This window comes from Platalea leucorodia (assembly GCF_965183815.1).
Source record: "Platalea leucorodia genome assembly, chromosome: 1".
NCBI classification, from domain to species: domain Eukaryota; kingdom Metazoa; phylum Chordata; class Aves; order Pelecaniformes; family Threskiornithidae; genus Platalea; species Platalea leucorodia.
The window spans coordinates 77424994-77439219 of NC_138823.1; the positions used below are offsets into that span (position 1 = coordinate 77424994).

At 38.2% G+C, this 14226-nt stretch overlaps 1 protein-coding gene across 1 annotated transcript in view; it reads right to left on the bottom strand.

Annotated features, from left to right (window-relative positions):
• ABCA13 (ATP binding cassette subfamily A member 13) overlaps positions 1-14226 on the bottom strand; it is a gene marked incomplete at both ends in the record, with an annotated part of 196115 nt that overhangs the window by 25235 nt on the left and 156654 nt on the right. Inside the window, one exon of the mRNA XM_082329177.1 lies at positions 7417-7567. Coding sequence (XP_082185303.1) covers positions 7417-7567 — 151 coding nt within the window. The remainder of the gene's footprint in view (positions 1-7416; positions 7568-14226) is intronic.

Consider the following 14226-nt stretch of genomic DNA (forward strand, 5'->3'; position numbering starts at 1 on the left):
CACTTTGCTGCTGCTTTGAATGTGTAGAGCTTCCAAGATAAACCTTGCAGATCATTGCAGTGCACACCACAATCTGCCTTGATATCTAGATACACTTCTTTGGTGCAAAATGTATCAAATTAGAACAGATTTGGAGCTGAATCACATCAGCAACATAAAGGCAGAAGGATTAACCAGCTTTCTTACTCCTAATAATTTCCCAGCTGCACCTAAAAAGTCTCCTATTCCTGCTATCCTCCTCATTCCTTATGTTTCAAAGGACCACTGCAGAGCATGCTTCAGCAAATATAGGAATACAGGGCTCATTCTTCTTTCAAGAGATGACCCCAAACCTTTTTCTCATTTCTTTAATATATATCATGAGATTTCCAGTAATACCAGTCTCAGCTTCATCAATATGACAATAACAAAAATGTCATTTGAATGCAATTAGAAATATTATGGTTTAGGTATATTGTGGAGGAGCCTGCACATCTCCATTATAACTTCATTTATTGGTACGACCAGTGGAATCTTGCAGTTTGTATCATAGTATACTATAACGACACCAAGTTGGACGACACTAAGTTGGGTGGAAGTGTCGATCTGCTGGAGGGTAGGAAGGCCCTACAGAGGGACCTGGACAGGCTGGATCGATGGGCTGAGACCAGCTGTATGAGGTTCAACAAGGCCAAGTGCCGGGTCCTGCACTTGGGTCACAACAACCCCATGCAACGCTACAGGCTGGGGGAGGAGTGGCTGGAGAGCTGCCTGGTGGAAAAGGACCTGGGGGAGCTGGTTGACAGCTGCCTGAACATGAGGCAGCAGTGTGCTCAGGTGGCCAAGAGGGCCAGTGGCACCCTGGCCTGTATCAGGAATAGTGTGGCCAGCAGGACCAGGGAGGTGATAGTGCCCCTGTACTCGGCACTGGTGAGGCTGCACCTCGAGTACTGTGTTCAGTTTTGGGCCCCTCCCTACAAGGAGGACATGGAGGTGCTGGAGCGTGTCCAAAGAAGGGGAACAAAGCTGGTGAAGGGCCTAGAGCACAAGTCTTATGAGGAGCGGCTGAGGGAGCTGGGGTTGTTTAGCCTGGAGAAGAGGAGGCTGAGGGGAGACCTTATTGCTCTCTACAACTACCTGAAAGGAGGTTGTAGCCAGGTGGGGGTCGGTCTCTTTTGCCAAGTAACAAGCGATAGGACGAGAGGAAATGGCCTCAAGTTGCACCAGAGGAGGTTTAGGTTGGATATTAGGAAATACTTCTTCCCTGAAAGGGTAGTCAGGCACTGGCACAGGCTGCCCAGGGAAGTGGTTGAGTCCCCATCCCTGGAGGCATTTAAAAGACAGGTAGACGTGGTGCTTGAGGACATGATTTAGTGGTGGAGTTGGCAGTGGTAGGTTGACGACTGGGCTTGATGATCTTAAGGGTCTTTTCCAACCTTAACGATTCTATGATTCTATTCTATGATTGTATAAAGTAAAAATGAAAATCCCTCTTAAACTACTTTAAATGAAATTCAGAATTGAACATGTGATAAATCTTCAAACAGATACACAAAATTATGCAAGAGATTTACAATTCTAATGGTTTCCTTCCTTTAGTGAATGTGAGAGATATACACAAGCACCTTCTCTCCCTCCTTGTCATATTCATCATGATGTTCTATTTCTGGTTTCAATTACTTTCAGCAGTGAAGAGTGAGGAGATACATCAATTTATTTAGCAACTTGGTAACACTGAGGCCAAATTAAAAGACACAGTTATATGCAAATATATACATTGTGAGTGCACTTGAACCATAAAGATGTTTTACATCTAGTCATGGCTGTAGTAATGTCTTTAAACTCTTTCCTTCCTCCACCCTCCAAATCCAGATTATAACAGACTTCACATCTATCATCTAACAAATTCCCTATTTTCCAATATTCCTTAAAATTATTTACTTTTCCCCCATCAATTCTAACATCTTTAGCAAAAGTTCTTTTTCCCCAAATTAATTTGGACTAGTTCCCCTAGCTTTGGAATAGGCATTGGAACAAACCCTTCAACCTGTAAAATCTAAACCAAATCCTCCAATACTTTGTGCATTTGCTAAATACTACATTCATTCCAGAAGAGGCAGTAAGGTAACTTGAATTTTTGCACACATGTTAATATTTGTGGGAGCAAAGGTAAAGTAGGCATGGTGTCCTCTATCCACCAGGGAACGAAGAGACATCTACCTCACTGAAAAGCAGTAAGTGATGTTAATTATGTAACCACTAATGCTAATGATTTTCCACTCTCCTTGAAAATTACCATTAATATTCAAGTAAATAATTAAGTGGTACTGAGAGTTTTCAGTTACTATGTTGTCCAGAAAAACTTGGAGGTAGCAAAGACTCAATCTATTAGAAGACTAGAAATGTGATAGCATGTCTATCCTGACTTGAAAGGCTGTATGCATCACTGTATTAATTTTACATCATTTCTGACAAAATAAATATGACGTATAACTTCTTGCTATTTTATTTTGAACAAACGCTCATAAAGCAAACCTGACCTAACACTGAAAATGTGTATCATACCTAGTAAAAACGATAATGAGCATGGGATGAATTGTAGAGTCATCTGAAAAATAACTATACACTTCCAAAATAGTCATTCAAAGTGTCAGGTTCTGAGTAAGTGAATGCAGTGTAGTTTGAACATCCTAAATAACAATCATACATCAATTCCACATCAAACAGTATTAATTCTGGTTCAGAGTAAACTCAGAATTGTTAGATTTCTTACGTTAGGAAAGCATATACTCATGGTCAGTCTTCTAGGGGAAAATAGTTCTTTATCCCAGAATCTTATAAAACCGTACACATTAACTCTGCTTAGGGTCCAAAAAAAAGCAAGCATGCAAAGAATAAATGAATTTACAAATTCCCGTTTCCAGCAGCTATAGAATATAACATGTAAGGAAGTCAATGAGATTCCAGAGTCAGTGCAAAAATCTTCCTGGAGAGTTAACATAAAGAGAAATCATACTGACATTCCAAGAAGTTGCCTCTGAAGGCCTTAAGAAGCTTGTTTTGAGATTTGCAACACAAGTTTTAATGCAAATGAGAGATGTCATTTAACATTGTGTTAATATTTTATATGTTTTAACAAGCTCTATGCTGTCTTTTGGAACAAATTAAGATATTGAAACTTGATATATTAAGGAAATAAAAATAAGAATTAAAAATACTATGTTAAATTAGTATCTGTCTAAGTAGCCCAAAAGTTCTACTCTAACTTTTTCAGTTTTGCAGCAAAAAAAAAAACTTTCAGAGCAGATTTGGGAAGTAAAGTAAAACTTCACATTACATGAAGCTTAACATTGATAGCAAATGACCCGTTTTTCTCCTCCTTTCCCATTCAGTTAATTACTGTTTTGGAACATTAAGTGCACTCAACTTTATGTCAGGCACTTAACTCCTGCTGCTGATAAATCTGTCTAGCAAAGTATTTGATCCTTGAGGTTAGTACTTCAATAGATTACTTTAGCAGCAACATATCCTGTAAGTCACCTGCCTGCTTGCAAATTTACTAAAAAAAAAAAAAAAAAAAAAAAAAAAAAGAAGAAGAATGTATGTTGCTTTCCACATCAAAACCATGTACTCGCTAAAATATATGTGTGTGTGCATGTTAGCATAAACACTGGTAAACATTCAGAGGCAGGCTTGGAGCACCATATCATAGGCGGGAGGGAATGAGAAAATAACAGCTTACATTTCGATACAGCTGCTATTCCAAAGCGTTCCCAGGCCTTATTTTCTTTATAGGCAACTAAAATGCACACTTTCTCCAGGCACCAGCCATTTCTGAGTTGAAACACAGCAGCTGTTCATCCCTTGACAGCAATGCCACACAGTCAGAAGGGCCCGCTGACAAAAACATTTGTTTTCCTCTGAGATAGCTGCATTTCAGTTTTTGATGAAGGTAAACCAGAGTAGCTAACTATTATTTGCAGGAGCCCTTTGATGCCTTGATCACAAGCATATGGCAACAAAGTCTGCTCTGCAATCTATGCAGACAAAAAAATTAGGACAACTGAAAGGAAGAATGGTCTGTATAAAACAAATGTGAAACTAAGGCACATGAGGCTGCCTATAGTCTAACCCTACACCTAGATCATCTAAGGTCCAGGATAATCAGATGATTAACATTTATCTTCTCCCAGTGCATCACAGTAACATAACTCATCTCTAAATAACACAGAACTGATTTTGATCCGCTTGAAACAGGACCTGTACGTCAATTACCACCCCACTTGAGGAACTGTTCCCTAAATGCTTTTCAGAACTGCCATTGGAGTAGCTGTGTACTAACTGTCCAGAGAACAGCTGGATATGAACACAAAGTGGAAGCTCTTAGGTACACCAATTATTCATAAATGCTTCTGCATTTGAAATGGGTTTTATGAATGATGGATATTTCAGAGAGAGCACTATTCTCACATTATCTACAAAGAAAGTATACGAAGCCTCGTCACCACACAGGCAGGAGACGGCATTTGCAATAGTGCTCGTTTACATATGCATACACAGAGAGAGACATCCTGCAGGCACAGCATACAAATCTGTTGGTATCGTCCTGCTCATCGCAATCTGGGAAATTTCCCAGGCACCTGAGAAAAGCTCAGTGCCTCATGGCACAGTTTACTTATGAAATCCAGGTCCTTAAGCACACCACAGATCTCTCTCCATTCTCAAGCTTCTGCATAGCTCCTGACCCTACTCCTCATCCTCCAAAACAGTTGCTGCTGGCAGGCCAAATCACCTGAAAGAGTCACAAGTCAAGCAGTGACAGCAGGATTCATGTACACACGCACACACACACTCTCCTCTGCTACCTGGTGTTGAGAGGGCTTGTGCAGAGAGTAAGATTAAAGCATTAACAGCCCATTGTAATACATGGATCAATTCACCCTCCTCAAAGCTACTGTCTCCAGTTGTCTGCAGATAAGGTATTACCAATAAGAAGGTGTCTGCCAGTGCCACCTGAACAGCTTTTTCTCACACCTGTGAGTACTAAAATAAAACAATAGCTAAGAGTCTGCAACTTCAGGAGTCAGAAAGATAGCACAACACTAGAAGCCCTACTCAGCTCTCACTCAAATACACTCCTTTTGGCAAATTCAAGTCAGTTATGAAAGTAACTCTTCCTATAAGGCTGAGGCAATTATTTTAACTGTGGGGAAGTCCTTCTTAGCCTACATTATAGGCTCATTCCTACTCCATTTCTCTCTCAGAAAATCACCATCCGCCAGGGTTTATGTGCTTCAGCCTAGTCACAAATGGGGAGTACGCTTACTCTATACTCTGGGGTGAGCTTGCTGAGAGTAACACTGTATGTATATGACCCAAAGTATGCGAGTTAAGCGAGTCCCACAAAATTTAATTGAAACTATGAACTTCTATCATTCAGGTGCTTCTGAAATTTCCATTCTTAGGGTACGTTAAAAACTGCTTCATTTGGACATATAAATTGCAAGAATATATTGTCTTGTCTTATGAAAATAATACAACAGAAAAGCTTAAAAGCCATGTTTAGAGCATTTTAAGAGCACTGCTGCATAATTAAACAATCAAACTTTGATTCCTGTTTTAAATTACACTTAGGATCAAAAGCATTCAATACCATATGTAAGATGTATGGATATTTAACAGCATCCTTTCGAATGACTACAAAGCTCTAGAGGAGGCACCAGAATCTGTTGCCACCTTTGCGTCTATTTAAGTGCCACGATAATAGATGATAGTTATGATAGGCTTTTAGCCCAACTGTTAGAGAGGAGCTGTCAGTTCATGAAGAAAACAGGTAATTATAGCTGAGGGGTTTAGTGCAATAACAATTATCCCTTAATATATTTCCTTTAGATCAAGGAAAACGTATTCAAGTTTTCAGTACTCTACTAGTACTCAGAAGCAAAAACTATCACCAATGAGTTATGAAGAGCAAACAACTAAATAAAAGACTGTATGATGATTTCTAAGCAGCCTGCAAGAAATGTACTGTTAAAAGTCAGTTAAAAGTCCAGCCAGGCAGGGCTGCCCAAGAGAAGGGGCAAAGACTTGTAAGGATGTTTTATTTCCCACAGTCTCTCATGCAGAAACACCCAAATTATTAGCTTAAGACAGGAAAACTTCAAAATATTTCCTGTTCTGGTGCTATTATTGGGGCACGATGGCAGTTATTTCTGAATACTCAATGTCCCATTGCAGGAATCATACCTTTTTCTGGAATAGTACCTAGCTGCTGGGGAAAAAAAGCCGCAAAGAAGCAGAAGGTGGCCCTCTCACGTACAGACAAGGAACTGACTGTAAACAACTTAGTGGATCCTGAGGCAATAGCCAGAAAATGCTGGGTAGGTAGGGAAAAAAAAGATATATCAGTTACATGCAGTTTGGCTTCTGGAAAAAGGAAAAGGAAGACAACAGGCAGCATTCTGGAGCTTACGAGGACAATCCTGCAGCCATAGCAACTACATAGGATCAATCTATACAGCAGGAATGACAGACACCAATTTCATATCACACTCCAGTTTTCACATGTTAATAGAGATGCAATTAAGCACAAGAGACCGAGCTACTCAAGTCCAGGTCAAATCAGAAACTTCTGTCTGCAAAGACAGAAAAAAACCCACATTTTACACTATATCCATTCAGTACTTAATTTGTGGTATTGGCTGACTGATTGCCTCATTATAGAAAAAGAACAGTTTGCTGGTCAGCACAGCTACACCTGTATCTGTTAATTCAAAACCTCTCAGTGACATTCCCAGATATTGTCATCAACTACACTAATAAACTCTTAAAGCATTTTCTGACAGGGATTTGGCCTCTTCTCTGTGGACAACCCCAAGCCTGGTATGGCAGCTGGAATATTTTAGGGACTGCTCCCAGCAGGCGGTTTCAATGCAGCTGCCATCTTGTGAACTTTAAGACATTTACTAGCAGAGTGATGACAGCTGCCATCTCAGCACCCAGATGTTTGGTTTATTTATACAATCGCTCACCAATTTTTAATTCCTTCAGAGTTTAAACCCATCTCTGAAAAGAAGAGTTTTTCAGAGGTGCATAGCTCAGAACATGTGGTGTTCCCTCCCAGTTCTCTAAGTGTGATCATGAAGGTGTCAAACCATTCATAAATTTAATTTCCTTTAGAGTTTTTGTTTGAGATTTCATTTTCATTAGGTGTTATTTTACTATCCTCAGTGACATTATTGTGTTTTGACCTGTCATAACAGACAGAAAAAAATCCATATTGCTTAAATAAAGTAGAAGTAATGAAAAATCTTATTACTAAAGCTGTTAAGATGAAATATTAGATATTCTCTCATGTAAAAAAAGTACAATTGTTTTATAACCTCCACAGCCCAACCTGGCTTCAGGTCCCTCTGCAAGTCTGTTCTGGACAGTTACCTTACAGATAGCCTGTTTTGGAATTCCACGCAGCATGCAGTAATAATAAAGATGCTCCCAACCCGTTAAAAGTTCATCCAGGGCATCTTGCTGTGGACAATAGCCGATGAGAATGCCTTCAGAGCTAGCAGACAGTATATCCATTTCTGACCTGTTTAAAGAAAAAGCAAAAGACTTGAATGTTGTTTAAAAAAACCCACAGCCCTGGGTTTCACCCTTGGGATACAGAGCCTTCAAGACAAAGACACTTACCCTCAACTCCATAGGTAAATGGGTTTGAATCTCTTCACTATGATCACTTACCATAGTACCACCCCCATGCAATGCATGCTTCTTCTCCCTTTCAGGTTAGCACTGCCACCCATGCCTCACTCTTCTAATGGGGCACATGTCAAAGTGAACAGATCAACACAGGAGGAGAACAGATCTATGAGAATTCATTCTTACCAGGTTTACCTCCCTTATCTCTTTGGTAGACCCTGCTCTAAGGAGACATATTTCAAACCCATACTGCGTGCATCATGTTCAATATTAAAGGGGCAGTGGTTGAGAGGGAGGAAAATGCTGCTGTGTATTCTTTGTGTCTGTGCACACACATGTGCATGCATGCATTCTCTAAACAACAAGAGTAAAACAAACCACTGAATATTAAAGCGTAGTAGGTTAAAAGACAATACAGGAAAAAACACAAAATAATCCTTATTTAAGAGACTTTGGCCATCGCTTTGTAGCTGTACAGCATTACTTGAAATTACATTCATTGCTAAGAAGCAAGCTTGATTGCAAGGGTGTCTCATTACCCATAATGACACTAAATCTATCCTATTTATTCCAACACCTAATTCAACATTCAGTGATGCTGATTTACATGTACAGAAAAGGCCTGTCAAAATTAAGATACTTAATAATAAAAAAATCTGCACTTTGAAAGAAAAAAAAATTTAAAGGTTTCTAAGTAACAGAATGGTTTTCCCCTTAGTGGTTTTCTATATTTCTGGTTTAAAAAACCCTAAATATATGATTAATCATTTAGACACAAAGTAAGTGTATTAAATGCAGGATCTACAAATACCAACACTAATGAAAATATAAATATGTATCTCCTGTTAACAAGATTCAGGAGTCTGAGGAGAAAAAGAAAACACAAATTCTGCATTTTACATAATGAACCACAGCATCAAAATATATTTTAATGCTATCAAAAGATAAATTATCATGATTATGATGAACCTTGCTGGGGACTAATTAGAATGGTCCTTTGCTCTTAATGGCAAAGATATAGAATTTTAGTATCCTTGTAGGTTTGGATGGTGCCAAGGAAGTTAACGGTTTGTAGACATCTCTCTAGAAAAAGACTTGGCAAAAAAGAAAAAGGGTGATAGGGGAAAGAGGATACCAGGAGTGTACTTCCTTGTTAATATATATCCACTTATAGGTTATTTTAAATGAAATGTATGCAGAATTTTTACCAGCTCAGTTTCCAGCCACACCTAAATCAAACTAAGTTATTTTTAAAGTCATCTTTACCATAAGATATGGATTGATTAATGTTGATCTTTTTGCATAACATGTCAGAAGCTGTGTATTCCTTATTTAATGAACTCTAACGTAGTGAAACACTATCCACAGTGAAATGCTATCTAGATGCTGCTGAACACAGAGAGCTGTGTCTGAGGTTTGTTTTACTAGGAAGATTCAGGCACACTAACAAGGTTTCCTTTTGGTGCAGCTGCTGTCTTTAGAGAAACTAGAGACTGGGCTTTTGGCAATACACCAAGTTCAGTCACAGGAGAACAAATCACACTCAGGGGTAATTTCAGGGACTTTTACTCAGCATGAACCCTGTAGCTGGATAGATACATCTAGTCTGGAATGGGTCCGTACCATGAAGAACAAAAAAGAAGTATGCATGGCTGCAAAAAATAACAGACATCTAATGTTCTTTAGCTAGAACTGCATTAGGCAATAGTTACTCCATTTGCATCAGGAAATAAAAACACATCAGTGTCCCCAGTGCTAATTGTACAGATACGATTTTCATGTTGTGCCTCCTGTAAAGCACACAGCCTTAGATAAACAATATCCCACCCACTGGCCTTTAGCTTTCATAAAGGAAGAGTACAGTGAGAATAGATCATTTAATATTCTGACAGAGTTTGGTCCTTATCTTGCAACTTTATCCATTAGTGCTGACCTTGAACACTTAAAGAGTTCCCATTAATACAGAGATTCTAATGTATTCACTAAAGAACTCACAGACCTATTTTTTTCCCATCTCTGTATCTGTCAAAGCAGAAAATAATCTGACCAGAGGTAAAAAAAAATCCATATGAGGATTCTGGTCTTTTACTGAGACTTTTTTGGTATGTATAGTACAATGCTTATTCCCTCAGCAGTATCACTGAGTAGATTTCCAAATCAAAAAGCTGGAGATCATCCTTCAGTTTTGTTTACCCAGGTCCTAAGTTTTTTCTGAATATTGAAAGAATAGATGAAAGAAAAACACAGTGTAATTTTTAATTATAGTACATATCTTAGAACAGAAAACTGCCCTCATCTCTGGAAACTGATTTTCCTTGAAATTCAGTTAATGTCTCAGATTTCACTTTCATGGATCTAAATGAAATGAACATTTCAAGCAGTGATGGCATGATACCAGAAAACCTTTTCACTAAATGATATATTGTAAATGCTCTTCTTTTTTTTTTTTTTTTAATTCTGATGCTACTCATTAAACTAATTATAATCTTCTTCTTCCTTAACAAACATCTTCATATATGATGTTATCAGAATCAAATTGGAAAAATTTTTTTTAATATTTTCTGAAATGTATATTATCATGCAGCAAAATGCTGATTTTTTTTTTTTCTCAAGCTGGAGAAAAACAGACGTTTGTTTTCTGCCCTTTTGTTATCAGCATGCTAGTATTTCTCATTAGGCCATTCATATAAACAACAGGACATACAGGAAGAAAAAATCATCTCGTTTTATAAATAAAGAGAGAAGGAACATGTAAGTTCCAATCCCCTCTCAGCCTCTGCGATTCTTTTTGTCCATAGTACAGTAGACATAATGAATTCCAGTATAATATCTAAAAACTATAGGCAGGAAACCAGACTCTTACACTAATACAGGACTTTCTGTACCATTATAAAAACACTGAGTAATTGTTATCTTTAAATTCTGTTAGCAACTTTGGTTACATATCCTGATCAAGTTAAGACACAGAACTAACATGGAACACGAGTTTTCTCCTTCCTAGTGAAGACTTCATTTTTAGACTATGTTGTTATCCTTAGTCAATACTTCCATTTACTATTTGATTTTTTCCTTTAAAGTGGAACAGCTGCAACAGACAAAACCAACAGGACATGTCCAGAAAACTTTATATGTTAAACAAAATTTTAAAGTTGTAAAATTACATTTCTAGTACACTTTCAGAAAAGGTCAACAGAATGTATGGCATCCTCAAGAAAAATAGCACAGTCTAGCACTTGAAGCATGGAAGATATTATATTCCATCCATTTCTAAGTGCTTTGGTCTCCACTTATACAGTGAGAATTATGACACTTTATTGCAAATCATCCTGAAAAAAAATCCAGGACTCAAGGAGGCTTCCTTAAGTTTGGAGTGTTCATCTTACAGAGATTTGTACTGTTGATGAAAGAAACTTGCCAGACTTGCAAGATACTGGGAGTAACAAACTAAACTCTAAGGGGCTAAAATTTTTTATTCAGAGTTGTTCCTCCACTGATCATTTTAAGGCCTTTTACATTGATCCATTTCTTTCGTATGTTGAAAGAAACCCCTGAAATCTGATTCCAGCCCTGAAGGCTACATTGGAGTGGCATGAGGCACTCCAGTCAAATAACCTTTGCTGGTGCTGAAAAGAAACAAAACCACTGGAACGAGCGAGAATGATCTTAGACAAAACCTGTTGCCTTCTGCCTGAACAGGACCTATAGTTTTCAGAAGGCTAGGCTAGTTATTGCAGGGACTAGATTTGGTTCTTATTTGTTACAGTGGTTACCAACAACATAGCTTATAGGTAGCTGTGAGCTGACATTCAAAGGTACACCTCAGTTTCAAGTTCCAGAGACAACTTAGTACCCTCGATAACAGCCTTATGGCTGTTTTTGGAAAAATTGTTTCACTATTGACTCCGCTGTGCACTTTGCTTCAGTTTTGTATGCTTTTTCTGCAGTTTTTGAATGCAGTTAAAATAAAGGTAGTGATATATATGGTAGTTACAATGGCTTTTGTAGAGAGATAAATTCCATTAATTAGTCAAAATGAAATATAAATTTACAAATTGCAAAAGCAGCTAGACATTCCATTGTATTCTTAACTGTACATTCAATTCAGTGCATACTAATGCTCAATTAACATCATAAAAAAATCAAGGTTAAAATATAATTAACGTAACTATAGCTTAGTTATAATTAAACTAATTATACTGATATACAGTGTAACAACAGCTATCTCAGCCATTATATTGATGTAAATTTATTCTGCCTTTCAAGTAAAGCTATTTGAATTACACTTTTAATTATTTATCAAGCTGAATATCATAACTATCAAAAGAGTCCAAGTTCTCACTATAAAGAAATATTTTACTTTCCCCTCTTTGGAGAGCAGTTCTTTGGTCCTATGACTTTTTAATCCAACAGCTGAGATGGCTGACAATTCAAATAGGATGGGGAGCTGCTGTCATGGAGGATCTCTCTGTGCAGAATGAAGATGGAAATTCATGGGAGATAAACTAATTACATTGTCCTGGTCTCGGCTGGGGTAGAGTTAATTTTCTTCCTAGTAATGAGTATAGTGCTGTGTTTTGGATTTAGGATGAGAATAATGTTGATAACACACTGATGGTTTAGTTGTTGCTAAGCAGTGCTTACACTAGTCGAGGACTTTTCAGCTTCCCATGCTCTGCCAGGTGCAGAAGAAGCTGGGAGGGGGCACAGCCAGGGGGGCTGACCCCAACTGACCCAAGGGCTATGCCGTACCATATGACGTCATGCTCAGCAGATAAAGCTGGGGGAAGAAGAAGGAAGGAGGGGACGTTCAGAGTGATGGCGTTTGTCTTCCCAAGTCACTGTTACACGTGATGGAGCCCTGCTTTCCTGGGGATGGCTGAACACCTGCCTGCCCATGGGAAGCAGTGAATGAATTCCTTGGTTTGCTTTGCTTGGATGAGAGTCTTTTGCTTTACTTATTAAACTGTCTTTATCTCAACCCCCAAGTTTTCTCACTTTTACCCTTCTGATTATCTCCCTCATCCCACCGGGGGGGACTGAGCGAGCAGCTGTGTGGGGCTCGGTTGCTGGCTGGAGTTAAACCATGACATACATGCGGAAGACTGCCAAACGCTTCAGGCCTCAGCGGGGCAATTTATGAACAACACGACACCCAGCTTATCTATTTCTTCCTCTGTGCACCCCACTACAAGTGAGACTTTGCTCTAACTATGAACTTAAAGTCAACTCTATTCAGCAAACTACAACAGCAAAGACTACAAAATAGAGCACACCAAAAAGGCAAACAAACCACTAGTCACATTATTTGTTATTTTACATTGATCGTGACATGACACTTAAGAGGATTTTGACACTTTCTCTTTCAAGCTGTGTTTAGCCCTCCTCAGTTGAGGGAGCCTTTGTGACACAGAGTCACTGAATAAGGTTTAGACACAAATATGGAAAGGGGAAGAAAACAAAGAACGGCCAACGTACTCTCAAAGAAAAAAAAAAAAAGTGGAACAGATGTACAATATCTGCTGATGCACCAGCCCAGCAGAGATTCAAAGATTATGAGGGCTCACTTTGCTCTCCTTTGTTTTACCACTTTGTTAAGTGTCAGCTTTTCTTAGTACATATTTAATACAGACTGTACTTCCTCAAGCTATTTGACAGAAAAAGTAACTACAAAAATGTCTGCAGTTTTATACACTAATTTTCATTTAGCCAGCTCATGCACTGGTGGAAATCTAGTTATGGCAATAGAGCTAAGCATAAGCTAATTTGAGTCCATTTGTACTCTTAAAGAGGAACAGCTGTACTTCAGAGAACACAAAAATACCTTCTAAATGTCAAGCAGACCATGCAGTTAACTATTATACATATTTAAGCTTGATAACTCCTTTGTATGGACGTTGTTTGAAAACTAGTCAGAGTCTCCTAATGTCTTATAGAACCATACTTCATAAATAAAGGTAAGCAAATTTTATTAAAATGCTCTTTCTAGTCATTTTCCTTTTTGCTTTTAATATTTCTGCCCTTTACAAGAGGGACTGCTGGTACTTCAGTATCAGTATTTTATTTCCACACCTTCCAAAGTAACTATTTCAATGCTGCTTCTTCCTTTGGCACTCTTTAATATTGAGGTTGCAAATATCCCTAATATGGAGACACACTCTCTATATGATAATTATTTTTATGTTTCATTTGTACAGATATGTCACTGATAATGGCAATGTTGATGAGGTACACAAAATAATAAAAAAGGCAAAATCCCTTGTGAATGGCGTTTTGCTGTTATCTTCACAAGATTGGCTGTGGTTGGTGATAAATTCCTATTATTTCTCTTACTGGACTCTCTTTATCACTTCACAGTTACAACCAGAATGGGATTGCAAAGGTTAGAAGTTGCCTAAAAACATTTTCTGTAGAAGGATATGAAAATAAAAAAAAAAAAAAAAAACACAACAGGTTTTTGGTAGACTGCTCGGCTTGTGTACTATAAATGTGCATTTGACATGTAAACGGTAAGATACAAAATTTAGGCACATAGTGTTTTTTAAATATCTA